A 25363-nucleotide genomic window follows, 5' to 3' on the forward strand; every position below is an offset into this window, starting at 1 on the left:
TAATTTCATTGTTGATGTACTGGTGTTTGTGGGGAAAATAGATGTATTATCTTTAAATACAGAAACATCTGTTAGTATGAATGTTTTAGAAAATAATCTTAAAAGTGGGAATAAATCTGTGGCTGCACTAGATGGGATTTAGAAATGTGACAGAGAAGATGAGTGGATCAAACACAAAGGGGGTATGAATGGTCTACTGTTTTGAATAATGTATTGGGATTCAGGAGAGCTGGGTTCAGTTCTTGCCTTATACCTTGTGTATGAACTTGGATAAGTGACTTAATGTACTCTGTGCCTTAGCTCTGCATCTGTAAAATGGTGATAATACTTTCTCCCTCACAGGGGCGGTGTTAGGATAAAATCCAGTATGATATTGAGGTGCTCAGATACTACAGTAATGAGTGCCAAATAAGTACCTGGATAGATTTCATATTCTTGACCTGCATTTAGTTAAATTGTATTTGTCTGGTATGGGTCCCTTTATTTCCCTCACCCGTATTCCACCTATCTTCAAATGTAAATGAGATTGTTTTTCAGCTACCAGTCCAACTACTAGAGGCATTTCTATATTCTCACACCCATCCAACAATTTTGTGACTTGCTTTTCCCACATCCTTTTCTTTTATTTCTGCCCGTATTTTGTGTATTTCTCTCCACCTTTAATATTGTTCCCAGTTCCCCATTTGTTCCCTAATGTTTCCATCTCCCCTGTCTTCCATACCTATTGAAAACCTGCTGTCTCTGACCCATACCTTTGGGGAAAGGTTTGTTTTTTTTTCTCATTGAAGTTAAGACTGGTTTTGATCCTAGTTGTAGCCCATAAATTGAACATAAATTTCACATGTGGGCATCTCCCTTTCTGAGGTGGCCACTTCTGTAAGTAGAAAGACTCTGTCCTGAGGTCTGTACAGGAATTCTGTTTTTTCTATACATATCCAGCTTTGGGCAAGGTGAACATGGAATATTACTGAACACACAAAAATTACATTAAAAGGACATTATTAAGGTCTCTTTCACTTGCAATCAATCCCCTGCCTCATTCATTACACACTTCCAACTTTGCAACAAATGAAGTAGGGGTCCTACAGACAGGTTTCTTCACTATATGACCCTAATTCATTCCCAGAGTAGCTCCATTCTGTGACCTGAATGAGGCAGGGGTCTTGTGGGAAAATAGTATGTGATTATGTAATTATGACTATCATAAATCCATATCCACAAGGGGGCTGAATTAAAGTTGCACAGGCACACTTAATTCTGGCATTTCCTAACTTTTGAGTGCTTGACTTTTATGTGCAGTCTTAATGTTCTTTTAACATCATTTGTGTGTGTGTAATTTCCTATTTTATTAAAAAAAAACAAAACCTTATCATGTGGTATCCTAATGTATGTCTATACCGCACTGTAAACCTGGGTCTGTGCGACCCAGGCTTGTGGACTCGGTGTTGTTTCTGAGCCCATGGTGCATTGTAAACCTGGCTTACAACTGCTGGACCAGCAGAGCCATGCTAATGTGTCCAGACTACACTATGCAGACCTTCTGATTCAGGTCTATGGCTTGAGCTGCATCCAGACTGAAAAATGACAGGCCTTGGACCCAAGTCACAGTGGAACTCAGGGTCTGATGCAGCGATGTTGCTTTCCAAGGGTACCCAAGAACCAAGATTGTGCGGCACCTTGCCACTACTTGCCTGTAGTGTGACAGAGTTTTGGCTCTGCTTGCTTTGGATCAGGTCCCTGAAACCAACAGCCTGTAGCAGCATCAGCACTGCTTTCCAAGCCTTCTCAGACCTCAGTCTCTCTGTACAGGTAGTGACAGGCACACACCAACCCCCAGATACTTGGAGCATTCCCTGCAGTGTCCAGCCCATTATCCACGGGACCCTTGCAGAATTACCAGGCCCACTCGTCCCAGAGGAACAGGATACCCCCCGCTTGTAAGATTCAACTCATGACCAGCACTTTGAATATATCTCAGTGCTGTGGTATTATGCATAGTGAAAACAAGAATAAATTTATCGAAGACAAGAGATGGAAGAGATAATGGATAAGGATATTGGAAACAAATGGTTACACAGAAAACAAAATTGTAACATGCTCTCCAGAGATTAAATTTAACTAACAGGTTAACCACTTGTCTAAATATGTTTGTCACCCAAAGTCCTCTTTAGCGTTTTCAGCCTAGCTTGGCTGAGACCCTGCTTTCATGAATGGAGGTGGAGGATGCCAGGCTGTTATCTTTGCCTTTTAGAAATAATCCCAAAGTTCATTGTCTTTATTCAGAGACAGGATAACACCCATCGCTTTTTTTCTTTTTCTGTGTGCTCCTTTCCTGTTAAGTTCACATCAGTTCATTGCCATTTGACTTTGTTTGTAAATAGGCATCCATTGTGTTAGCTTACAATGCTTTATTTACAGCCTGACAGAAATACACATTTCTTACCTCCTATCTGGAAGAAGCAGCCTAAGACATGTCACCTTTTGCTGACCTGCTTTTAACTTGTATGCTTAAAACCATAATATTCTAGTACAGATTAATAACTCATTACATAGTACACATACATACATTTCACAATTATATTGATGACCAGTGTTCTTGCTGTCTTTCAGTTGAGAGCTCACAACTTTTTTTGGTGAACCAGACCATACAGCTCAGAATGAGGAGATTCTTGGAACCCCTCTGTATCTTGTCAGTGTGGGAGGGACCCACAGGACCCCACATTGTAGTGGCATGTAGGGTGATGGTATGGTGCTGTGAGGTGATATCATATGGTTGTCACAATGCCATAAGGGGCAGAACAGGGCCAGCTGCCACATCTGCCAGGGGGCAGCATCACGGGGGACAGCCAAGTGTCCGGTGCCCAGCCTGCTGTCTCTCAGCGTCTCCACTTCCAGGGGAGTGCCTATCAGCACGGGAGAGCTCTGCGCATGCGCCTCGGGGCTAGGCAGGCGTGGGCGAGAGGGAGCAGAGAGGACTCCGAGCCCCGCGTCCTTTGCGCATGCGCCTGGCCGCTCGAAGGGCGGGGCTCGTAGAAGCCCTGCGCATGCGTCTCATCCTGAAACGGGATGGGAAAGCGTCTAGCGCGCGAGCTCTACTCATGCGCCGGTGGGAAAGGGTGAATGTGTTCCCTGAGCGATTCTAAGGGCTTACGCTGCGTGGTTGCGTCATGGCGTTGTGTTGTTTTTACGAAATCCTCTTTGGACTGGTGTGACGTTCTGTCCGAGGAGAGCAGGGAGCGTCTCGCTGGTGCGGGGTCGCTTCTTGGGAGGCTGGGGGTGTGGCAGGGAAGTGCGGGGGCGGAAGGCGGGCAGCCCGGCTGGGGCTGGGCAGTGAAGTGTTTCGGGGGGGTTGGGCTGGGTGGGGGCCAGCCCGGCTGCGGCAGGCCTGGGGACGGCCCTTCAGGAGCAGGGGTTGGCCTGGGGGTGGGAAAGGGGGGCAGGGAAAGGGGGCAGATGCGTAGCTTGTGGTCAGAGAGACGTAATCTGAGGTATGGTGGCTAGTTTTGGTAGGAGGCAGGCTCCTGGCTTTAGTGAGGGTAAGGAGATGTGTGGGTCATCGGTACATTTGCTTCCTGCAGGAGGAGCAGGCACAGCACTGGTAGGGTCCCCAAGATGCCTGGAATGGTGATATTTGGGAGACGCTGGGCTATCGCTAGTGATGACTTTGTTTTTCCGGGAGCCTTTGAACTTTTCATCAGAATGATCTGGTAAGAGCCACCCCATCCTCTCTTCCCACCACCCTCCAAGGGGAGGAGAACCATGCAGCTGGGAGATCTGGTCTGCCATGGAAGGTGCACTGTACATCTGCAGTGCCCTCTTATTAGAACCCAGTATGCCATTGTGCTAGGTGTTGTATGAACAGAACAAAAAGATGTTCCCTGCCCCAAGGAGCTTACAGTGTATAAGACAAGAGACAACAGATAGATACAGACAGACTCAAGTGTTCTGCCTCCAGCCATTCCCTCCTGGTGACAGAAGGCAAAATTGATCAGCGGCTGATTAACTATTGATAAGTGATTTCTAGTCCTCTATAAAGGATTATGCGAATGTTAGGGTTATTTTAATTGTTTTATTTTAAATGTATGTTAACTTTCATGCTAATTGGAGTAGTCCTTGGGCTCCTTAGGAAATTGCTATTATGTATCTGTAGATTATCTTGTTGATTTTTATAACATGCCTGGGAAGCTGCTGAGTTGGTATGCTGTTAGGAATATTTGTTTAGATGCGATGTGAGACTGTCTGGTTCATTTGGCTTTTTATTACATAGAAGTGAGAGAGAAATTGAGGGTTTTTTCCTATCATGTATTGATAACCTGGGTTTTCATATTGAGAATGAGACATGTAATGTAACTTTTGCATGCTGTACTAAATTAAGACCATACTACACAGTAATCATTTGCTACTACTTCAAGATGTGGTTGCATCACTTAAACTGATAAACTTCATCCATCATTGAAGTGCTCTGGGATCCATCTGAATGAAAGGTGCTATAAAAAAAGGAGGATATTGTTGAACTTGTAGTCTCTGTTGTGGTTACTGCAATATACTCTACTGGGGTCTTTACATTCTCTGAGTTTCATTGTGGGAACATGCCCCTTTTATGAATTATTTTTAAATGAAGATGGATAATTTTTTATGACTGAATTAGCTTTGTGGTGAAGTATGTTTCTTCCTAGCTGTGACAACTTATGGTACTGTTTTTCTGCAGGTGGATTGGAATTCTTATTTTGTACTCCATTCACAAAGGGAAATTTAACTGTACTGGAGGGGGATTATTGCACAGCTACCTGCTTGTCCTCCTCGTTCTCCTGGCTGTCATAATATGCACTGTATCTGCTATTGTGTATATCAGTATGCAAGGTAAATACTTAGTCTGCAATACCTGATATTTGTAGTAGTAGGATTTATATATTTTATTTAGATTTGCCATTAAAATAGAACAGCTTTACAAACATTCTGTGTGCCCTGACAGTAATAAGATTTATAGTAACCACTTCTCAGTATTAATACTACCTAATACAAATAAATTAAACTCTGCTAACCTTAAATAATCAAATAGAGGTAACAGTTTACTACACCCTGTAGATAACTATAAAATAGGGGAACTCCAAAATATCCTCTCACAACCAAATCAGATTCAGCAATGCTGCTACTTCCACATCCAGCAATTTACTAGTTCACTAATAAATAATCTGAAAAGATGCACTGTTTTTAACACCTCTGACAGACTTCCAGGAGCAGCTATGCAGAATCCATCTGCTCCGTAATGGTACTTATAAACATAGCCTTATATAGTCACAGTCAGCGCCACATATCAAAAGTGTATCAGATACAGAAGGCTGTTAAGGAAAAGTATATAAAAAGGTGGTCCACACAAATTATACAGTGTCTTATTAATACAATAATTATGTAAACAGGAAGAGTTTCAGCTTGAGGAAGAGAGGCAAACTAATATGATATGGGAGCATATGCACAGACACCTTATCATGGGACAGAGAGGTACCTGTAATGGTCCCTTTGTATATTGTGTTCTGTTCTGTGAGCCTCATTACCAGAAAGATAGACGCTCCTAATATCTGTCTTAGGTACTTGTATGCCTCCATTAGGGTAGTATTTGAGCACTTCACAATCTCTAGTGTATTTATCCTCACAACACTCCAGTAGAGTATGATCTCCGTTTTACAGAGAGGCTGTGACTTGCCTGAGGTTACACACAAAGTCTGTTGGGAGACCCAGGTCCAAGTCCCTGCTCCACAGGTCCTAGGCTAGTGCCCCAACCATTGGACCATCCTAGAGTGATCATAGAAAAACAGCTAAAATATTTAGGCATCTGGAGGGACTGATCTGATGAAAGATTAAAAATCAATGTAGGTACCTTGCCCAAACTACAAGTTTGGGGATGATTGGGGATATAACTATATATAAATACATGTATATAAACATCAAGGAGGGAGAAGGATTATTCAGCATAATTTAAGGGCATATAACTAGGAATCACCAGATAAATTAAGAAAGGGAAAACAGAGATTGGATCTCTGGGAAATCTAACAGAGAATTCCCCAATTAAAAACAATATCTCTGAAGGGAAATGGTGGAAACCCTGTTACTTAATGTCTCTAAAACTAAAGTGAAGAAAACTCTAGAAAATGTGCAATAAGGAAACTGGAAGATGGACTAGATAATCTAATAAGTCTCTCGTATATCTGGAGTCAATTGATACTTTTACATTATTTCCCCTCCTCCCCCCCAATAAAAACAATTCAAGCACTTTCAAACAGTAACAGTGAAATAATCTGTTGTTAGTTAAATTACGTGCCTGGATCAAGTGGGTGGACAGAAGTTTGTTAGGCTGAGTAACATGCATCACCATCGGAGGCACTGAAATATTCAGTTAATTAAGCTATCGTCTGCTTGACAATATCTGCCGCATTAGAGTGTAAATTGCCATTTTTAGTTTGTTGGGTGACAAGTTTTGTCAGTAACATCTCTGTAGTTGATAATCTCACAGTATAAAAAGTATTTATAAATTGAGCTCATCCCCGCCCTTCTATGAACTACTTGTAACTCACAGAAAATACAATAAGGTTTCTAGTATTTCAGACCTGGGTAGCTTTGGTTCTCTTTATCAGACAGATGCCACTTTTCTATTTTGATGAGATCCTTCTGCTAGAACACAATTTCATTTAAAAAAAACAAAAAACCCAAACTCTCTTCATAGTCTTAAAGTAGTGAGACCAGGCTGGATGGTAGATTGGTGGTGGTACCCCAAACTGTGACACGAATGTGTGCATTTTGGGTCCCATCCTTATGCAGGGTGGATGCATCATAGACAACATGATTCCCTCCCAAGGAAGGGGCCTGGGCTAGAACAATTAGCTAACTCCAAAGAGATTTTTGGGGTGGACTTGGAGAATACTGTTTGACTGCTCTTTTGCCCAAAAAGATGGAGTATTGCAGTCACAGACATCTGAACAGAATTTGTATCATCTTGTGTTCTTGTATTGAACTGCCTTATTAGTAAGCCCAGACCTATTGAGAAAATAAGCTGTATGATGATTGGGTTTTTGTTGTAGCTAAAGTGACTTTGAGAAAAGTCCGTGAATAAAGATCAGTGATTTAAACTCTGAGATTGATCTCTATTAAGTTGACTGGACAAACCTGTAAATCTTTAAAGATGCAACTCCAAATAGAAATACTTGTTCTATGCCAGTATAATATGTAGAAGCAAAAAATGCTTGCCAGAAATGTAAGGAATCCCCTCCAAAACCCCAACCCCCTACCCCAGGCTGGTGAAAGTGAGGGAGGGTAGGGGAGAGCGAGCAATTGAGAGAGTGGGGCGGGGCTTTGGGGAAAGGGTGGAGCCTCGGGGAAGGGCAAGGTAGATCCTGGGTTGCCCTTAAATTCAAAAAGTGATCTTGCGCATAAAAAGTTTGGAAACCACTGGCCTAGAGAGTCGAATCAGGTCCTATGTGAACAGGCTGAGGCTGAAATGTATCTTCTGGGAAATGAGATGTGTCCAACAACAGATACAAAAATTCCTCTGAGAAAGCAGAAATGATTTTAATATTTCCAGTTTTAAACCATTAAAAATGCTAAAGATGTTCACCATTCAGTTCTAAGACATTTTATGGTCTACAGTTTCACTTCTTCGAAACTTCACTTTAAAAATCTTAGTTTGTTGGGTTTTTATATACTTGATTAAATTTCACAGTGGGCACCATAGCATAAAAACACTGATTTTTGTGTGTGGATATTTTATGTACATAAGTGACTTTTTACTTAAATTCCATCTGTAATTTCAGGAACAATTTCTAACCCTGGGCCAAGGAAATCTCTTCCTAAATTGATTTATACTCGGCTAGGTCTTTATATCCCAGAATTGGTCTGGGCAGTTGTGGGCGCTATATGGGTGTCGGACACTGATGTACGTTGTGAAAGGACTGTGGTAAATGTCGTATTTTGGACAGTTATTGCAAGGTAAAGATGCTAACAGAAAACTAAGCTAAGCTTATATTATGCATTTATATTTTAAATATCCAGTGAAGATTTTTTCTGACCACTCAAAACTTGGATATTTGTTTTAAATTACTGGAGTTTCTTAAACAAGGATTTTTATAGTGAGTGAATATATAAAGACTAGAATAAACTCATTGTTTTCATTGTGCTTTTCTAATTACCTGAGAGGAGATGTGGCATCCTCCCTTACAAAGCTGGGGATGAAGTGAAAGCTATGAAGAGTAAAGTTGAGAAGGGGTCAAAAAGACAAACAAAGATGGACGATCAGACAGATGTGAAGAGGGTGGGAGAAGAGAAACAGAGGAGCAGGAATAGATGCCTTAAGAGATCGGTAATGGCATATGGAGCCTTCCCCAACTTAAGGTAGCTATTTCAAAACAGTCATCCATCAGTGGTGATTACAGTAGAGGTTTAGTGTGTTATGTGAAATGAGTTGGCAGTCTCAATCCTGTTCCTAGTGTATTGGTGTCCCTATTACAAAGCCATCATCGGTACCAGTAAGTGAGTGTGCTGGTGGTATACCACAATAAACTGTATTTTCTTTTCTATGACAAGAACTATAGCTGACAAGAGCTATAGCTGCATGCTCTTGTATACAGTATTTTAGGAGTACATGGTTCACCAAGCCTTTCCTCCCACACCCTTCTGTTTTGCAGCTGGGTTATCATCATCTTTACCATCGTTGCAGTTGTAATTGTCTTTGATCCACTTGGGGGGAAAAAGACACTGTACCTGGCTGATGATATAAATCGCAACTTGGAAAGCAGTCAATCAGGCCAATTGTTTTATAATGTCAAGAAGACCGCAACCAGAGTCTGGGAGAGGAGAATCAGGTTACTGTGTTGTTGTATTATGCAAGATGATGATCACCGAGTGGCTTTTACAAGTATTGCAGAGCTTTTCCGCACCTACTTCTCAGTAAGATGGAAAGATTTGTTTATTTGTTCTTATCATGCCATTTGACTAAACACTGAATCCTCAATACTGCAGCATTTTCACATGTGGCTCTTGCCTTTAGGTCAGTGAGAGTTCAGCAGTGCCATTTACTTGAGAATCAGGCTTTTGATACCTATCAGCTCTATTCTGAAACAGAAAACTTACACCACGCTGTCCTCCTTTTAACATGGGTTCCTTTGCCCTCTTGGGGGAAGAGATTGGGAAAATTGCACAAACTAACAAATTACAAACTTCAAACTTGGAAAAGTCACATGCTCAAGTAACCACTGTTTTTCAAACTACTTTATTTTAACACACTTGGCACTTCACAGACATAGGAGCCAGATAGGCAATAGCTTCACAACAGTGAATTTGCCTCCACTTTTTCACCAATATTTTGGTCACAAACTTGTTTTCCTGCTTGCATTTAAAAAATAAATTGGTACCATTACTTTTTTCCTTGTACAAACATATTCACTGTCTTCACTTAAAAAAAAAAAAAAAAAAAAAAAAACCCACTCCCCTCGAGTTTTCTCATGATCCTCTAAGAATGCCTGGTGGTATTAATTGAGTTTAGGATCTTGTCTATATTGGGAATTTAGATTTTCCCAGTAAAGCTATTGGCTGTAATTCGGCTAGTGAAGTTATTTTTCTCTTCAGCTTGGGCAATTCCCTAGTCGGGGAATGAGGTTGATTTTTCTTAACCTCGGTATGTGAGGATCCAGAGTTTACCATTTTTCCCTTGCCCGTAGTAGGGAATGGTACAAACAGCAAACAATTTAGCTAAAAGTATCAGAGGGGTAGCCATGTTAGTCTGAATCTGTAAAAAGCAAAAAAAAAGCTTTTTACAGATTCAGACTAACACGGCTACCCCTCTGATACTTGACACCATGCAAGGCACTACATTTAGCCATATGGAATGGAAATCTATCAACCTCATGAAGAAACTTGCAATCTGAAAAAGTGAGGTTCTTACCCACGAAAGCTTGTGCTCCCAATACTTCTGTTAGTCTTAAAGGTGCCACAGGACCCTCTGTTGCTTTTTACAATTTAGCTACATTAATTTATTGAGCTTATGAAGAGTTAATGTCAGCATTAACAGTGTGTTAAGGCAGTTCTCCCATCCTGAACTATACCAAACTGTCCCATACAAGAAAGCTGTTCTGTAGAAAGCTCATCACAAGTTAAGGTCTGCGTAGTATTGATTGAGCTGGGACTTAACTACCAGCACGCTATGCAGCCGTGTGAGAGAGTAGAGTTCAGCAGTGACCTTAGGATCTCTTTTCATACTCAAGGTTGGTGGGAGAGGTTCTTACCCATTAAAATGGTGTCTGTGCATGCTGCTCTATAATTGCCTCCAAGTCGGTGAGTTGTAGGATGTTAGAGGGAGCCTTGATAAGGGGAATAGTCATTCTGTGCAGCCGAATTAAAACCTCCCCACCTCTGTACCTGGACCTTTCCTCTGTAAACCTCCCTTCACTTATGCATGGTAGAAAAGGAAGTGCCCACGTCCTGATTTTGCTGAGTCTTCCCATTGCCGTCAAACTTCAAAATCCCAGTTCTCATGGCTAATAGAAGGGGAATCCTTCTGCCAGTATTTCTAATGATTACTCATGATATAGCATGTTTATTTTGCCAGTCTCATTTCACATAAGTTGCTAAGAGCTTTCCAATGATCACTGTTGACCTAGAGTCAATTTGAACAAAAAATCTTGTGATGAAAAGCTCAATTACCATACTCCCTGGCCTTCTAATGTGGTTTCTTTACAGATGGAATAATCTTCATGGCACCCTAAGAACCCAATCCTGTGAGGGGCTGAGTGTCCTCACTTCTTATCAACTTCATTTGTGACTGTAGTGCTCATCACTTTGCAGGATCGAGCTCTAAGTGACAGGGTTGTATTTACAGTATTGTTAAAGATCTGTAAGCAAATGCTATGTGCCTTGCCATAGGTTCAGAGCAGGAGTATTTGCTAGTCACATATCACAAATAACAGCATGAGCACTCCTTCAAACTTGCATAGTAGCTGTAGAGGGAGGTAAGCGGTTTTTTTCCCCCTAAGTTGCTTGTGACAATTATTAGTCATGTTCAGATCATGTTTTGCTTTAGGGCTCCACAGCCTTTTAAAGAAGATGCTTTTAACTTTCTTTTTTACACTGGAATTTATGTATGTGGCTTTTATTTGCAGAAAGTTTTTAAAGATGCAACATTGAGTGCGTTGGATGGGGATGTGAATGTTTCACAAGCACACACTTGCTTTCTGATGTAAATGTATTTACTATAGAACTGCAAAAGAAAATCACTTTACATTTTTCAGTGGATTGCCTGTGATGATGTGGGTTTATTTTTAAAGAATATTTTCCATTTTCTTTGGCAGGACACTGACCTGGTGCCTAGTGACATAGCAGCAGGCTTCACTCTGCTCCATCAAGAGCAAGATAAAGTGGAAAACTGCCCAAAAGAGCCTGAAGAAGTCCTGTGTCATTCCCACCTATCCCATGTGGTAAGATATGCTACCAAAAAACAGCTTTGTGATAACAGCCCGTTTAAGGGACAGAGTCTTGTCAAACTGAACTAAAACGCAAGTTTTGTAAAAATTAGCTTTGACAAAATCTAAGGCTCATAGTTCCCAGTATTTTAAGTTCAAATAGGAAATTTTGTAATCCAATAAAAATCCTCTTATGAAGTTTGCAATCAAAACATTGCTGAATTGTACTAATACATGGAGAACCTGAAAGTAAAAATGACTAGAAAATGATTATAAACTAAAAACCTCCCACCAAAACGGGCTATAAGGGTGGGATTTTCAAAAGCATCCAAGTGATTTAGGAGAACAAGTCCCATTGAAAAACAATGGGAGTTGTGTTCCTTAGGCACTTCCAAAAATGCCACCCCACAATTATGTTTTCATTTATGTTGATAAATATGAAATTTTGAAATGGGAAGTAGGTATATGTGTGAAAATTATAGGGTTTTTTGGATCACCAAGAAGAATATGCGCAGAAACAAATAAGATGACAGTTCTATGAGCATAAAGCTGAAAATGTTGGTCTTGCAGTACAGATGCTCCCTGATTTACGCAAGCGTTCCGTTCCGGAATGCCTTGTGCAAGTCGGGAACGTATTATGTCCGTTCGCCCCCCCCCCCCCCCCCCCCCAAAAAAAAAAAAAAAAAAGCTTACGGAACTTTTTCCATAAGTGCGGATTTGCATAAGTCAGGTTTGCGTAACCCGGGGAGTGTCATTATACTGTACTTGTCTTTCAAATTATAACTAAGTAACCAACATCCAGACAGGATGAGAAACAGAAACAGTAATTGTTTAATGCTTGCTGATCAGGAGTGACACTTCATTTTGGGATCTTCCACCCGTCTCTTAAATGGCTTAAAATGGGAAAAATCTCTTGTAAATTATTTTGTATCTTTTGTAATCTTTAATTTCTCACCTAATGCACCGTTTTAACCCAAGTAGATTATTCCACTTCAGTTGAAACCGTTTAAGTGAACGCCACTTACTAGATAGTTCCTTTTGAATTCAGCTGATGGTGGGTTCTGTGCAAAGGAAAAAAAGCTCTTGTGAGAATTATCTGTTACATAATCTGTAGCTTTTCCTCCACCTACACCCCTTAGAATGAACATTTAATTTTCAGTTCCATGTTTATCAGTGCATAATAAAGTATAGAAACATATAAACTTGGTACTGTTACTGAACAATTACTTTAAATAATAATTAGAATTTTTCAAGACTCCATTTTCAAGACTTTATTATTAACAAATAAACCCTAAACTTTTTCTAAATAAGAAAATTGAATATGCCTAAGTGTGAACTCCTTCCTCTCAGTTGTTCTGTTTCACTTATTTGGGGCTTACAGTGCAATGGTAAAAGAATAAACGTCATTACCATGACTATTTGGGTCTGTGGGGAGATCTAGGCCCTTAGTGTTACAGTGGCATGGTGTGCACCTGCATTCTTTATCCTGGGCTTGCCTTACATGTTTGTTTTTTTGTTTTTGTTTCTTTCCCCCTCCAGACTGATGATTTGGATATTGAATTAGAAAATGCTGCTCACTACATGCAGTTTGCTGCAGCTGCTTATGGATGGCCTTACTACATATACACTAACCCATTTACTGCACTCTGTAAGCTTAGTGGTGACTGGTAGGTTGGTATAAGATCTTAAAAGTGCATAGTTTCTTTTTTAATTATTTGTTTTTTCATATCAGTACAAATCACTTAAATAGAAGTTCTCTTATTTCGTCAATTTCTATCTATTAATAAGTATACATGAGCTTGATTGCTAGAGTTGTCTTTCGCAAATTGAGTAAAAGGAAACCAGCCTTCAAAATACTACTTCCGATTTTGGAAGGGTAGGCAAGCTGTTTTCTTTGGCCAAACTTACAAAGCCATACACTGAACTTGATGGCATTTCTGTGTTTGGCTATTAACACAAGAAGTTTTTGAACACTGCACCTGATTAATTACAAATGTTCAGAGAATGTTCGTGGGCATTAGTGACCAGAATCCTATTGATTTTGGATAGAATTGGACAACTGAAAGGGGGAATGGGAGACACATAGAGCAACAGCTTTAAGCCCCTCTGTATTTGTCTATAAAATCAAACAGTTGATTAATGGCACCCATTAATGCCTTCCAGCAGAAAACTACCTCTGTCTCATTTCTGCCTGTCCTAATAAAGTTTAACGTGTTTGCACCTTGAATGACTTATCTCCCAAAAAAATACTGGTTTGGGGGAATTGGGGCATGGGAGAATGGGAGTGTGCACACAGCCCCTGGCCTGGGAGACAGAATGGGGGAAGGGCACACAGAGTCCCTGGTGTGGAGTGAAAATAGAGGGACCTTGGTATGAGTGGAGAGCACCCAAGACCACTAGCATGGAGAATAGGGGGGAGACAGAACCTAGTGAGGCAGAGATTGGGGTATCCTGGTGTGGGTAGAGGGGGGCACACAGCTCCAGCACTGGGAAGATGGGGTGCATGGAGGGAAAAGGGTGCACACAGAGCTCCTAGTATGGAGGGTATGACAGGAATGGGGGTGCACACAAAGCTGCTGGCATGCGGGGAATATGGGGAAATTTCAGGGAGTACCTGAAATAAAGAGGGACAGGAAGGTAGCACACAGGGCCTTGTGGGATGGAGTGGAAGGATGCAAGGAGCACCTGGTGCTTGCAGTGAGCTCAGCCTATGCAAGCTACAAAGAGTGTGACCCAATGGTCACAAGAAAACAAAGAAACAAAAGATTGCAAACAGTGTAAAGAGTTACTGGTCTTCATTCAGCCAGATCAATGTTAGTATCTGAAAAGGCATTTGATTGAGTTGAATGGACATTCCTCAAAATGGGGTCATGGGCTGTTGGAATCAAACCAAACCGAAAAAGATGGATTGAGGCCTTGTATGCTTTTGCTTAGACAAGAGTGTGTATAAATGGAAGTACATTGATTGTTTTCTCTATTTAGGGGAATCAGGCAAGATTCCCCTCCTAGACCTCTTTGTCTTACAGTGGAACCATTTGCTTCTATATAAGGAATGAGTCAGTTGTTAAAGACCCTGATCCTGAAATTCTCTCTGTCTATACAGTCTTCCCCCAAGTTAATGGGTCTCTGCACAGGCGGCTATCTGCACTGAGACAGGTGCAGGATCAAAATCTAACATAAGTAAATCTCACCATAAACTAGCTTTGTATGTTAATATTATATTTAACATAATGTAACACAAGTGTGTCAAAATTAAGAAAAAGAAATTGGGAAATTATACTAAGTGCATCAATGTCAAACTTTGGCAGCTTTGAAGTTGACCAAGTAAAAGTTATTATCTAACCCACCTTGTCTCCAATATTCTGTGATCATCACAGCTACAATAACACTGCAAACTTTGTCAGTTAATACTAAGAAGGCAAGCGTAATCTTATATAGTATCTCTCTGTTTAAATAGTCGCCTCCATTATTTGTGACATTAGGAGTGAATATTCCATCCAGCTTTAATTTCCATAAAGTTAATTTATCCTCCTGAGATGTCACAACATACAGTAATAAAGACTTGGGAGAAATTGAATGAATTTATAATTTTATAGCTGAAATTGTGGCTGGGGTCAAATTAACTCATTCCTTAGAATTGTTTTTGTACTTGAAATTTTTCCTCAAGTGTATGATTTCTATCTGGATGTAGTTTTAAAAAAAAAAATATCTTCTTAGGAATTGCCTTGTTTACTCTGCGAAAAGATTTATAGCAATGGTGTATTAGCCAGTCTTTATAGTATAAACACCCAGTGTGCTCCCAATAGAAACCCTGCTGTGAATGTAATTGAGTTCTTTTTCTGAAAGGAAATGTAACTAGCTGGAACTGGCAAGTTCACTTTTCTTTCCCATGTTTCCTTAGTTGCAGAAACAGCCCAACAGATTCTGATATAATTGGTGGTGATCATCTTAACTTTCACTTTGGATCCATCCTAAAAATAACAGGGCTACAGTACAGAGATTTCATTCATATCAGCTTTCATAACAAGGTAAACAATCTGGACAAACATTCAGCAAGAGAATTCTCAGTAATTTCTTGAGTTCAATTAGAAACCAGGAAGAGGATGCTTTCCTCTCCTTGCCCTCCCCTGTTATAAAATGGAAGCCCGAACTAACCCAAAATGTTTTTAAAAGCATTAAAAAAAAAACAAAACCCAACCCTAATACAGGGATGCTTGTTTAGATAAGTGACACAAACATTGACATTTTTTTAAGTACTGACAGACTTCACAAAACATAACAAAAGCTCTCGCATAACTTTGTACAAGAATAAGAGCAATCCTAATGATAACTTTCAATAGATTTTAAAAATCCTGAGTTCAGTAAGAAAAGTTTATATGCCTAAATAGAATTTCATGATGTCATGTTCATTTCTTTCCAGGAAACTACAATAAATTTGGTATCTTCATTAAACACATCTAATTTTTTATCCTTCAGATTTTCGAGATCCCATTTTTTGTTGCTTTGGATCACAAAAAGGAGGCTATTGTGGTTGCAGTGAGAGGAACCTTGTCTTTTGAGGTATCATCTCTGTTGTGTAACACTGGCTCTGGAGATGGGTATGTCCCAATGGTTTGGAGGAGACAGTACACTTCTCTGTAGTGGCTAGACGAAATACGTAGTGCTACAGTGACACAATTAATTTTAAAATAACCCAACAGTTGAGTCAGCAATGAGATAGGGGAAGTAGATAATCTTCTTAAGTGGTAAGCCTGTCTGTTCTTGGATGCCTGAGAGCCTACATGCCATTTTAAGGGGCAAGTGAGAGAAAGGCAAAGGTAATTTTGTATCAATATGATGTGAGGTGTATGTACAGTGTACTTTCCAGGTTTTGCATAGTAGCTTGAATCAGAATATTGTTTGTATATACAGTAGCTGTAAAGGGCACTTTGTGATGGGTTTCTAGATGTGTGTAAGTAAGAGACATTCATACTTCTCTTTTCTATGTGCAATTACTTGCAGACTCAAAGTTTGCTTGAGGATATTACTGTCGTAAAGACAGTGTCAAGGGCTGTGAAAATTCCCATAATAGATGTCTGTAGCAAAAGAGATCTGTCTTGTTATTTACTTGCAGGATCTCCTCACTGATCTGTCAGCAGAGTGTGAAGACCTGACGCTCGAAGATGTTCTGGAAAATGGTTTTGTACATAAGGCATGTGTCATCTTTAACCATTTGAAGTGATTTATTCAATGAAAAAAAATCAAATTAACAACCCTAAATTTCTTCAGTTAAATGGAATTAGCTGTTTTTTTTTGTGAGACAGAGTAGACCAGCTGTCTGGATGGCTTGTTGGCAGTGTTCTTCTCTGCAATGCAGGAGGCAGAGTTTTTATGTTATAGTCCTGGTGTTTTGCTTGCCTCCCGCGTCCCTTTAAATTAAAAAAAAAAAAAAAAAGAAAGAAAAAATGTAAATGTGCAGTACACTCATTCAGGTGCCACTCTTGGGCTTCAGTAGAGCATTGAAACTGTTAACTAGGTTATCACACATTTTTGCGGTCAGTACTATGAACACTGCATTTAAAGGGATATGTGTATTGCATTTCCAACTAGACACTACTTTTTTCTCTTAACTTAGAATACTGTCTTCTAGGGGATAACTCAAGCAGCAAATTACATCTACAGAAGGCTAATAAATGATGGCATTTTAAACCAGGCTTTCACCATTGCTCCTGTAAGTCCTGACTTGCAAATTATTCAACTTTGCCAGCAGTGTTTGACAAAACACTTCAGTTACATTGGAAACCAAAGTGGAGCAAGCTGTCTCTCTTTTAACCTCACCATATAACTCTTCTGTTTTTGTCTTTAGGAATATAAACTAGTTATAGTTGGTCACAGTTTAGGTGGTGGAACAGCTTCAATATTGGCCATCATGCTCAGAAACTCCTTCCCAACATTAAGATGTTATGCCTTTTCTCCTCCAGGAGGATTGTTAAGGTAAATACAACACTTGGTTTTAAGTGCAAGATACAGAAATCATTAAGATACTTACACAAATTCATCCCAGGTATGACTGAATGGAGTTGTTTCAGAGATGGATTTGGCTCGTATTTTGACAGAAGAAGCTGTAGTGGTTTTAAGTTTAATATATTAAATAGGGCTGTCAAGCAATTTAAAAAAATCACAATCACTCAATTTAAAAAAAATAAATTGCGCGATTAAACAATAATAGAATTCCATTTATTTAAATATTTTTTGATGTTTTCTACATTTTTCAAATATATTGATTTCAATTACAACACAGAATACAAAGTATAGTGCTCACTTTATATTTATTTTTGATTACAAGTACTAGCACTGTAAAAAAACAAAAGAAATAGTATTTTTCAGTTCACCTTATACAAGTACTATAGTGCAATCTCCTTATCATGAAAGTGCAACTTACAAAAGTAGATTTTTTTTTTTGGTTACATAACTGCATTCAAAAACAAAACCGTGTAAAACTTTAGAGCCTGCAAGTCCACTCAGTCTTACTTCTTGTTCAGCCATTTGCTCAGACCAACAAGTTTGTTTACATTTGCAGGAGATACTGCTGCCCACTTCTTGTTTACAATGGCACCTGAAAATGAGGACAGGCATTCTCATGGCACTGTTGTAGCTGGCATCGCAAGATATTTATGTGCCAGATATGCTAAAGATTCATATGCCCCTTCATGCTTCAACTACCATTCCAGAGGATGTGTCCATGCTGATGACGGGATCTGCTCGATAACCATCCAAAGCAGTGCGGACCGACACGTGTTCATTTTCATTATCTGAGTGAGATGCCACCAGCAGAAGGTTGATTTTCTTTTTTGGTGGTTTGGGTTCTGTAGTTTCTTCATCTGAGTGTTGCTCTTTTAAGACCTTTGAGAGCATGCTCCATGCCTCGTTTCTCTCAGATTTTGGAAGGCACTTCAGATTCTTAAACCTTGGATTGATGCTATAGCTATCTTTACAAATCTCACATTGGTACCTTCTTTGCCTTTTTGTCAAATCTGCGGTGAAAGTGTTCTTAAAATGAACAACATGTGCTGGGTTATCATCTGAGACTGCTATAACATGAAATATATGGCAGAATGCAGGTAAAACAGAGCAGGGGACATATAATTCTCCCCCAGAGAGTTCAGTCACACATTTCATTTAACTCTTTCTTTCTTTTTTTTTTTTTTTTAATGAGTGTCATCAGCATGGAAGCATGTCCTCTGGAATGGTGGCTGAAGCATGAAGGGGCATACAAATGTTTAGCATATCTGGCACGTAAATACCTTGCAATGCTGGCTACAAAAGTGCCATGCAAATGCCTGTTCTCACTTTCTATTGACACTGTAAATGAGAAGAGGGCAGCATTATCTCCTGTAAATGTAAAACTGAATGGACTTGTAGGCTCTGAAGTTTTACATTGTTTTGTTTTTGAGTGCAGCTATGTAACATAAAAAATCTACATTTGTAAGTTGCACTTTCACAACACAGAGATTGCACTACAGTACTTGTATGCGGAGAATTGAAAAATACTATTTCTTTTGTTTACAAATATTTACACTGTAAAAGATAATCAAGAATAATATAGACTTTGATTTCAATTACAACACCAAATACGTACGTACTTTCTCTCTCTCTCTCTCTCTCTCTAACATCCACAATATTTAATAAATTTCAATTGGTATTCTATTGTTTAACAGTGTGATTAAAACTGTAATTAACCATGATTAATATTTTTGAGTTAATCGCATGAGTTAACTGCAATTAATCGACAGCCTTAATATTAAAGAAATTTGAACAGGCTTATCTTGTTCTGACTGTGGGGTTTGCCTTTGTAGATGATGACTGAAACTTGTTCATAGCTTATTTATAAAATAAAGTTTTCCAGCAAAGTTGTAATTGTCCCATCGGACATTGTTCCTGTATAGCCATTAAAGAATTAAATACTCTATTAATTCTGTTAACGAATACACTGTTAATACTGAAAGTAAATGCTTCAAATCAAAATCCTTAACTAATCTTGGCCTGTACATAGAATCATAGAAATTTAGGATTGTAAGGGACCATGAGAAGTCATCTAGTCCATCCCTATTATTTAGCATGTGTAAGGAGGTTCAATATAACCTGCTCTTGAATTAGTCTTAAAAGGCTAGTTCCAGAAAAAAGTGCAGTAAAATAACTGAATGTTTTTATTGCAACACATTATTATATTATACAAATAACATAGGTTATAGCAAGAATAAAATAAATATATATATATTTGTTTTGTTTTTTTTTAGCAAATCACTTGCAGACTACTCTAAATGCTTCATTGTGTCAGTCATTGTTGGAAAGGACCTTGTTGCAAGGTAAGGACTTGAGATGAACCATTACATTTTATTCAGAGATGGTTATTCTCCAGCAGTTGGCCTAAGAAGCTTTTTTCACTTTGTTTTGTATGTTAAACAGGTTAAGTATGCCGAACATGGAAGACCTGAAGAGAAGGCTAGTGAGAATAGTTGCTAATTGTAACAGGCCGAAGGTAACAAAACACACCATGAACAATGAAAGCAAAGGGAATTGTCAAGTAGTTTTGATACAACTTTTAGTGTGGTGATGGCTTGTTTTCTGTTAAGAAGGAGGTTCCAAAGCACAAATTGAATAGAAATGTTTGTTAATTTTTAATTTAGTGACAACATAGGTATATGGTGTCATCTTATTTAAACCTTTCCCTGCTGTTTTGGAAACTCTTGTCGTTGTACATAAGACCTGAGAGCTGAAATAGGGTATGTAATTCAGACAAGTTTGCGGCTCAAGGGAAATGCAAAATATAAACCAAATAGCATAAATGGTGACAAATCAATAAGATTTTTTAATAGTTTTAGTAAATCGTTATTACTTACAAAAATAGGGGAATTGTTTAAAACATCTTTATTTTCAGTGCCTTTTTTTAAGGCAAAAATCTCATTTTTATTGTCTAGTTTTTGGTTTTGGTATTAGTGAGGTTAAACGCTATAGGCTGCAGTCAAGTTCACATGTGTTTCGGGAGGCCTAGTGGTGAATCTCCTGCAGGGCAGCATTGTTTATTTACCATCCCAATTTGTTGCCATGTTGGCTAGAAGGAACTAGAAGTATGCAGAGGCTGTGCAAAGTGTCTGTAGTGGGACAATGTGCTCCTGGTGTTGCTCAGCAATGATCCCTGCAGCTGATTAAGGAGGGATTGATAGATCAATGACCGAGGACTCCAGTATGGCTCAGTAGGCTAAGTTTGGTCCTGTCTTCTGGGACCAAAAGGGGGTGGGAATTTTGTAGAAGGGACTCCTTCTCCCCATCACCAGGGAAGGCTTTGTCTGGCTGTACCATCAGCCCTTACTGTTCATTGAGGAAACACAGGTGAAGTTCCAAAAGAAGCTATGCTTGCATTCTCAGAGCGGTAGTCACTGGAGAAGGATCGCATGCTGGATGAGGCTTTAGGGTGATACTCCTGGAGGACTGGAACAATAAATTGTCAGGAAGATGACTTCCTTGTGGTGTGAGAAGGAGTGGGTTAAAAACTGCCCTCCATCGATGCCTAGAGTTAAACCCTAGATCCTCCACGGGTTTTTCCACAAGATTTGTGTGTACTTCCAAGATTAGAGACCCTATGGAGGCCTTCTGTGAAGAGTTAAACTTAAAGAAGCTGATAGGCAGCTAGAGATTGTGAATGTGGGGATTCAAGCTGGATAGGAGAACTGGGGGAGGAATTAATTGTCAAAGTTGCAGACGTTTCCCTCTGAATTGACCCCTCTTAATTAATTGATATCAGCTCAGTCCACAAAAGTGTCTCCACTTAATTTGGAGAAACTTTGGTATAGAGATCTTGCATTTTGTGTGTGTGTTTAAAATTAAATACTACTTTGAAAATAAACATCAAAATTTCATATTCTGCTTCTTTCTCTCTGAACTCAGTACCAGATCCTGCTGTATGGGTGTTGGTATGAAGTGTTTGGAGGCGATCCAGATAACTTCCCAACTGAGTTAGATGGTAGATGTCAAGATGCCCTAACCCAGCCTCTTCTAGCTGAAGAGAGTTTAATGATGCATCGGTCACCTTCTTACAATGCCATTGAGGATGAATCTCCTTTAAATGCTCCACCTCAGTATCCTCATCTTTATCTCCCAGGAAAAATCATCCATATTGTAGAAGAAACCAGCTCAAGAAGGTAAATGATCAGCATTATGCTTCACTGAATTATTAAATTGAAGCTTCTCTTCTTCACCTTAGAAGCAGAGGCAAGAGCTCTGGTCTCTCTGCTCTCATCTTCTCCTACATCTATTCATGCTCTTTATATATTGTATCCAATCTTCTCTGGTGTTCCCTGTTTCTTTAACCTACTTCTGAGTCAGTGCTTCATTTCACACTTACCCCCAAAACTGGGAACAACCTCCTCATTCTTTGTCCCCTCCACTGAATACTGTCTTGTGACATTGCAACTGTAATGACTGAAATCCATTCTGTGTTGAATCTGTTCTACTCACTTACACCTTTAAACAGTAAACTAGCCAGGACAGGTACTTGTTATGTGTTTGGCGCAGGCCACCTACTGTACAGCACTATATAAGGCATCACAAAGTATGTAGGTGCTGTAATGGTGATGCTAATTGCTTTGGTACACACTACCGTGACATTACCATTGTTTGTGGAGTGAGCACCTAGTTATTGTCAAAGTTGGTGTAATACCATCCATTATACTGAAATGGGCTTGTCCCAGCCATGGTGCAGTTGTGTTAATGATGTAGTACTACCATTTCTATTACATATTTGCCTTAATAACTGTAGCCTGAGCATGCAAATCTCTCTGCTTCTGGCTCCTGTACTTGGAATTCTCAAACTGGTCCAGCAAGAACCTTGCTGCCTCAGCTTCTCTCTCCTTTTGTGTTGAAGCAGGAAGGAGACAGATGCTCAAATAGCAAAGAAAATGGGGATTATGAAACTACCAAAAAATGAAGCATTTTTTAAGAGTTTTAAAAAAAGGCAAATCTCTTCCCTCCTTCCTCACTTCCCACTCTATGGGCCAGCAAGGCTCCTGCCTCTGTCCACCCCTCCTAGTTCCATTTTGAAACAGACTCAAAAAGATGGGTGATTTAGAGGAGAAAGAGCCTCCTTGTTGACCAGAAGAGAAGGGAGGAGGAAAATGAAGAAGGGTGGACAGGCCAGATTCTTTTAAAACACTTTCCTTTCAGCCGTTTGCCAGCCCTCTTTCTTTTAGCTTTCTGGTTTCTTCTTTCACATTCGTTTTTTAATATTTTTAGCTTTAAAAATCAGTACTGTTTGGCAATAACCTGAGGATGGTCTCAATTGAGTGGGTGGATAATTAATATCAATAGCCTGGGCTAATAAACTCCCCAGCCTTCCTCCTCAGTTCAGCCTGACACACAGTAATTAGCTGTATTATAATATTTAATCTAATATTGGATATGTAATAAAAGCACCCTCAACATAATGGTAGTCAGTAAATAACACACCACTACTTTGTCCAGTCCATCTAGCCCCAAATGTGATTTTGAGATATTGCTAATAAAAAATAAATAACCATTTTAAAGACTAGGAAAAAAGGGTTCCTTTAGAAGTTTCAGATGTAGAAAATGGCAAATATTGGTTTAGTTTTATATTGATGGAAATATGGAAAAAATTATTAGCTGCTCATTGATGTCACTAACTAATGTGTTCATCATTAGTTGAGAAATTCCATTTGTTTATGTAAATAAACTGACAGACTCCATCTGCACAAATGTTACAATAGAACAGGATCTGTAACTCGGGGTAAGAAGAATGTGGGAATAGGATTAGTTCTCAAATTAGCGTTGTTTTACCATTGATATAAATTGGAGCACAGTAGGCCAATACGGAGGGTTTTTTGAAAAGCCCACTTTTTCTTCTAATTATATAAAATATTTAGTAGTAGCTGAGTAAAGATTTGTTTATATCCTTTAATAATCTGCAAAGGTTTTAAATATATGACCAATATGCTTTCTAAGGCCAACATGTGGATTTGCACTGTATAGTGGACACAGATCAAAATTCATGTGATATTCTAAATGTCTAAAAGGCTTTATTGAAATATTTCTTTTTAGGTGGTGTTCTTCTGATGTTAAATATACTGCAAGATGGTCAAAAGAAACAGCCTTTAGCAATATTTTAATAAGTCCCAAGATGATAACGGATCACATGCCAGATGTTGTGCTCAAAGCCCTGAACAACTTAACTGAGGAAAAAGCATCTTGTATTACCTGTCAAATAGAAGGAGACTTTCACACCAACCCAGTATGACTATAACTCTGAGAACAGCCCTTTTTTTTTTTTTTTTTCTTCTTCTTCTTTAGGCTTCAAGTATTCAGGAGCCTTTAACCTCAGACTTAAGTGGTGGTGTGGGTTTTTTTTTTTAACATGCCTAAAATAGAAACTGTGGAGGGGTTGTCTTGGTGACGATCATAATGCAAAATGCATTTTACTCTGCAGAGGTTCTGCAAAAGTAAACATTACTGGATAACTGTAATAAGATAGTTAAAATGAATGTATTCAGGATTTTGACAGAAACAGATCTAACCTTTCTGGAAATGGGACAGTAAGATGAGTCTTAGCCAGTTACATCTATATTACTGTATCTTTCATTTTACAGGGCGAAGGATTTGGATAAACTGAGAACACAATTCATAGGGAGATAATTGAGCTAGAGCAGAGGAACCATGACACCTAAATTCTAATTCTAGCTCTGCCACAGACTTGCTATGTTATCTTGAGCATGTCACTTAACTTCCATTGTGTCTCAGTTTCACATCTGTAAAATTACGGTATTACCCATCTTTGCAAAGCATTGAGATTCTTGGGTGAAAGGTGCTTATGTAAAAGCACAGTATTAATAATTATTAGAAATGAACACTGCCACTAGGAAGTTTCATTAAAGGAAATGGGGTAGTAAATGATGGTGCAGTTGCAAATCTAGTGCAAAGAGAGAGAGAGGGTTTAAAAAAAATAGTTTTCTATTTTGTTTTTAAACAGCCAGTCTTGATTGCACTAGTTACCTTCTGAAAATACCTCCATGGTATCTCATTTATTTCAGGACTATTTTCTAATATTGGATCTCTTGTTTTTCAAAATGCTGCTTGGATACATGTGCAATATTTTTGTATCTGTTTGTTTTTAACCCTAAAGGCCTCATTTTAAATTCTAGAATGTAGGAATAAATCCGAAAAGAAATTCTTAAGGGAATGACAGAGAAGCATTGTACCCTTTCTACACTAGATCCAGCCTGAGACTAATGACCCTCTGACTCTTACCTTCCATACATTTAATTTAGGTGCAAAGGTTTCTTAACTAGACAGTCCAAGTACCAATTTTGCAACTCCACTATTTAAATTGATTGTATGGTGAATGTCTGATTAAACTTGGTTGCTTTGTACTGAGCAAGTGATCCTTTTGTAAAAAGCATATGTTGCTTGTCAGAGACAGTCCCTTATTGTACCTTTTTCAAAAAAAAAAATGTAAAGTCAGAATTTGTGTATTGGGGTAGTGCAAGTTTGTTTTGGTAGTCCTGCTGTGCCCCTTCAAGCAGGAACTAAATAAAATCTCAATTTGTCTCAGTGTAATCATGCAAGTGTATGTGTAACATAGGACAGGAAATTTATTATTTGTATATTAAAAAGCAATGCACGTTGTGGATTTTGTGCTACAGCAACACTTTAAGTACTTAGTGTAGTGATTTACATCGCCAAGACAAACCCCTCACATCATGTCTAGAGCACTTTGACCTATGGCTGTTTGAAGTATTAGTGCACTACCAGTAGAGGGCATGCTAACTTGTCCTTTAGACCTGTCTTAAATATTGCCATCAGCTTTTAGTACAGTAGTACCAAACCAAAGGCACGATGCTTCCTTTGATTTTTCCCCTCTAGTGTGAAGTTTAATC

The 25363-nt window shown here is 39.1% G+C and overlaps 1 protein-coding gene across 2 annotated transcripts; it reads left to right on the forward strand.

The window, feature by feature from the left end:
- The first annotated feature begins 3171 nt into the window (after positions 1–3171).
- On the forward strand, positions 3172–25043 carry DAGLB (diacylglycerol lipase beta). 2 transcript variants are annotated; one of them, XM_054042121.1, is made up of 16 exons: positions 3172–3247; positions 3579–3707; positions 4709–4860; positions 7803–7977; positions 8673–8934; positions 11331–11456; positions 12981–13108; positions 15343–15469; positions 15918–16001; positions 16555–16632; positions 17071–17151; positions 17287–17414; positions 19718–19786; positions 19887–19959; positions 21366–21619; positions 23532–25043. In XM_054042121.1, exons 2-16 carry the CDS (start codon positions 3613–3615, stop codon positions 23725–23727), a joined length of 2028 nt encoding a protein of 675 aa, XP_053898096.1. In that variant the 5' UTR covers positions 3172–3247; positions 3579–3612; the 3' UTR covers positions 23728–25043. The 2 variants fall into 2 exon arrangements, with proteins under 2 accessions (XP_053898096.1, XP_053898097.1); XM_054042122.1 differs by lacking the exons at positions 3172–3247; positions 3579–3707; positions 4709–4860; positions 7803–7977 and adding an exon at positions 8173–8379.
- Positions 25044–25363: the final 320 nt, after the last annotated feature.

This window comes from Malaclemys terrapin, chromosome 10, assembly GCF_027887155.1.
Source record: "Malaclemys terrapin pileata isolate rMalTer1 chromosome 10, rMalTer1.hap1, whole genome shotgun sequence".
Classification (NCBI taxonomy): domain Eukaryota; kingdom Metazoa; phylum Chordata; order Testudines; family Emydidae; genus Malaclemys; species Malaclemys terrapin.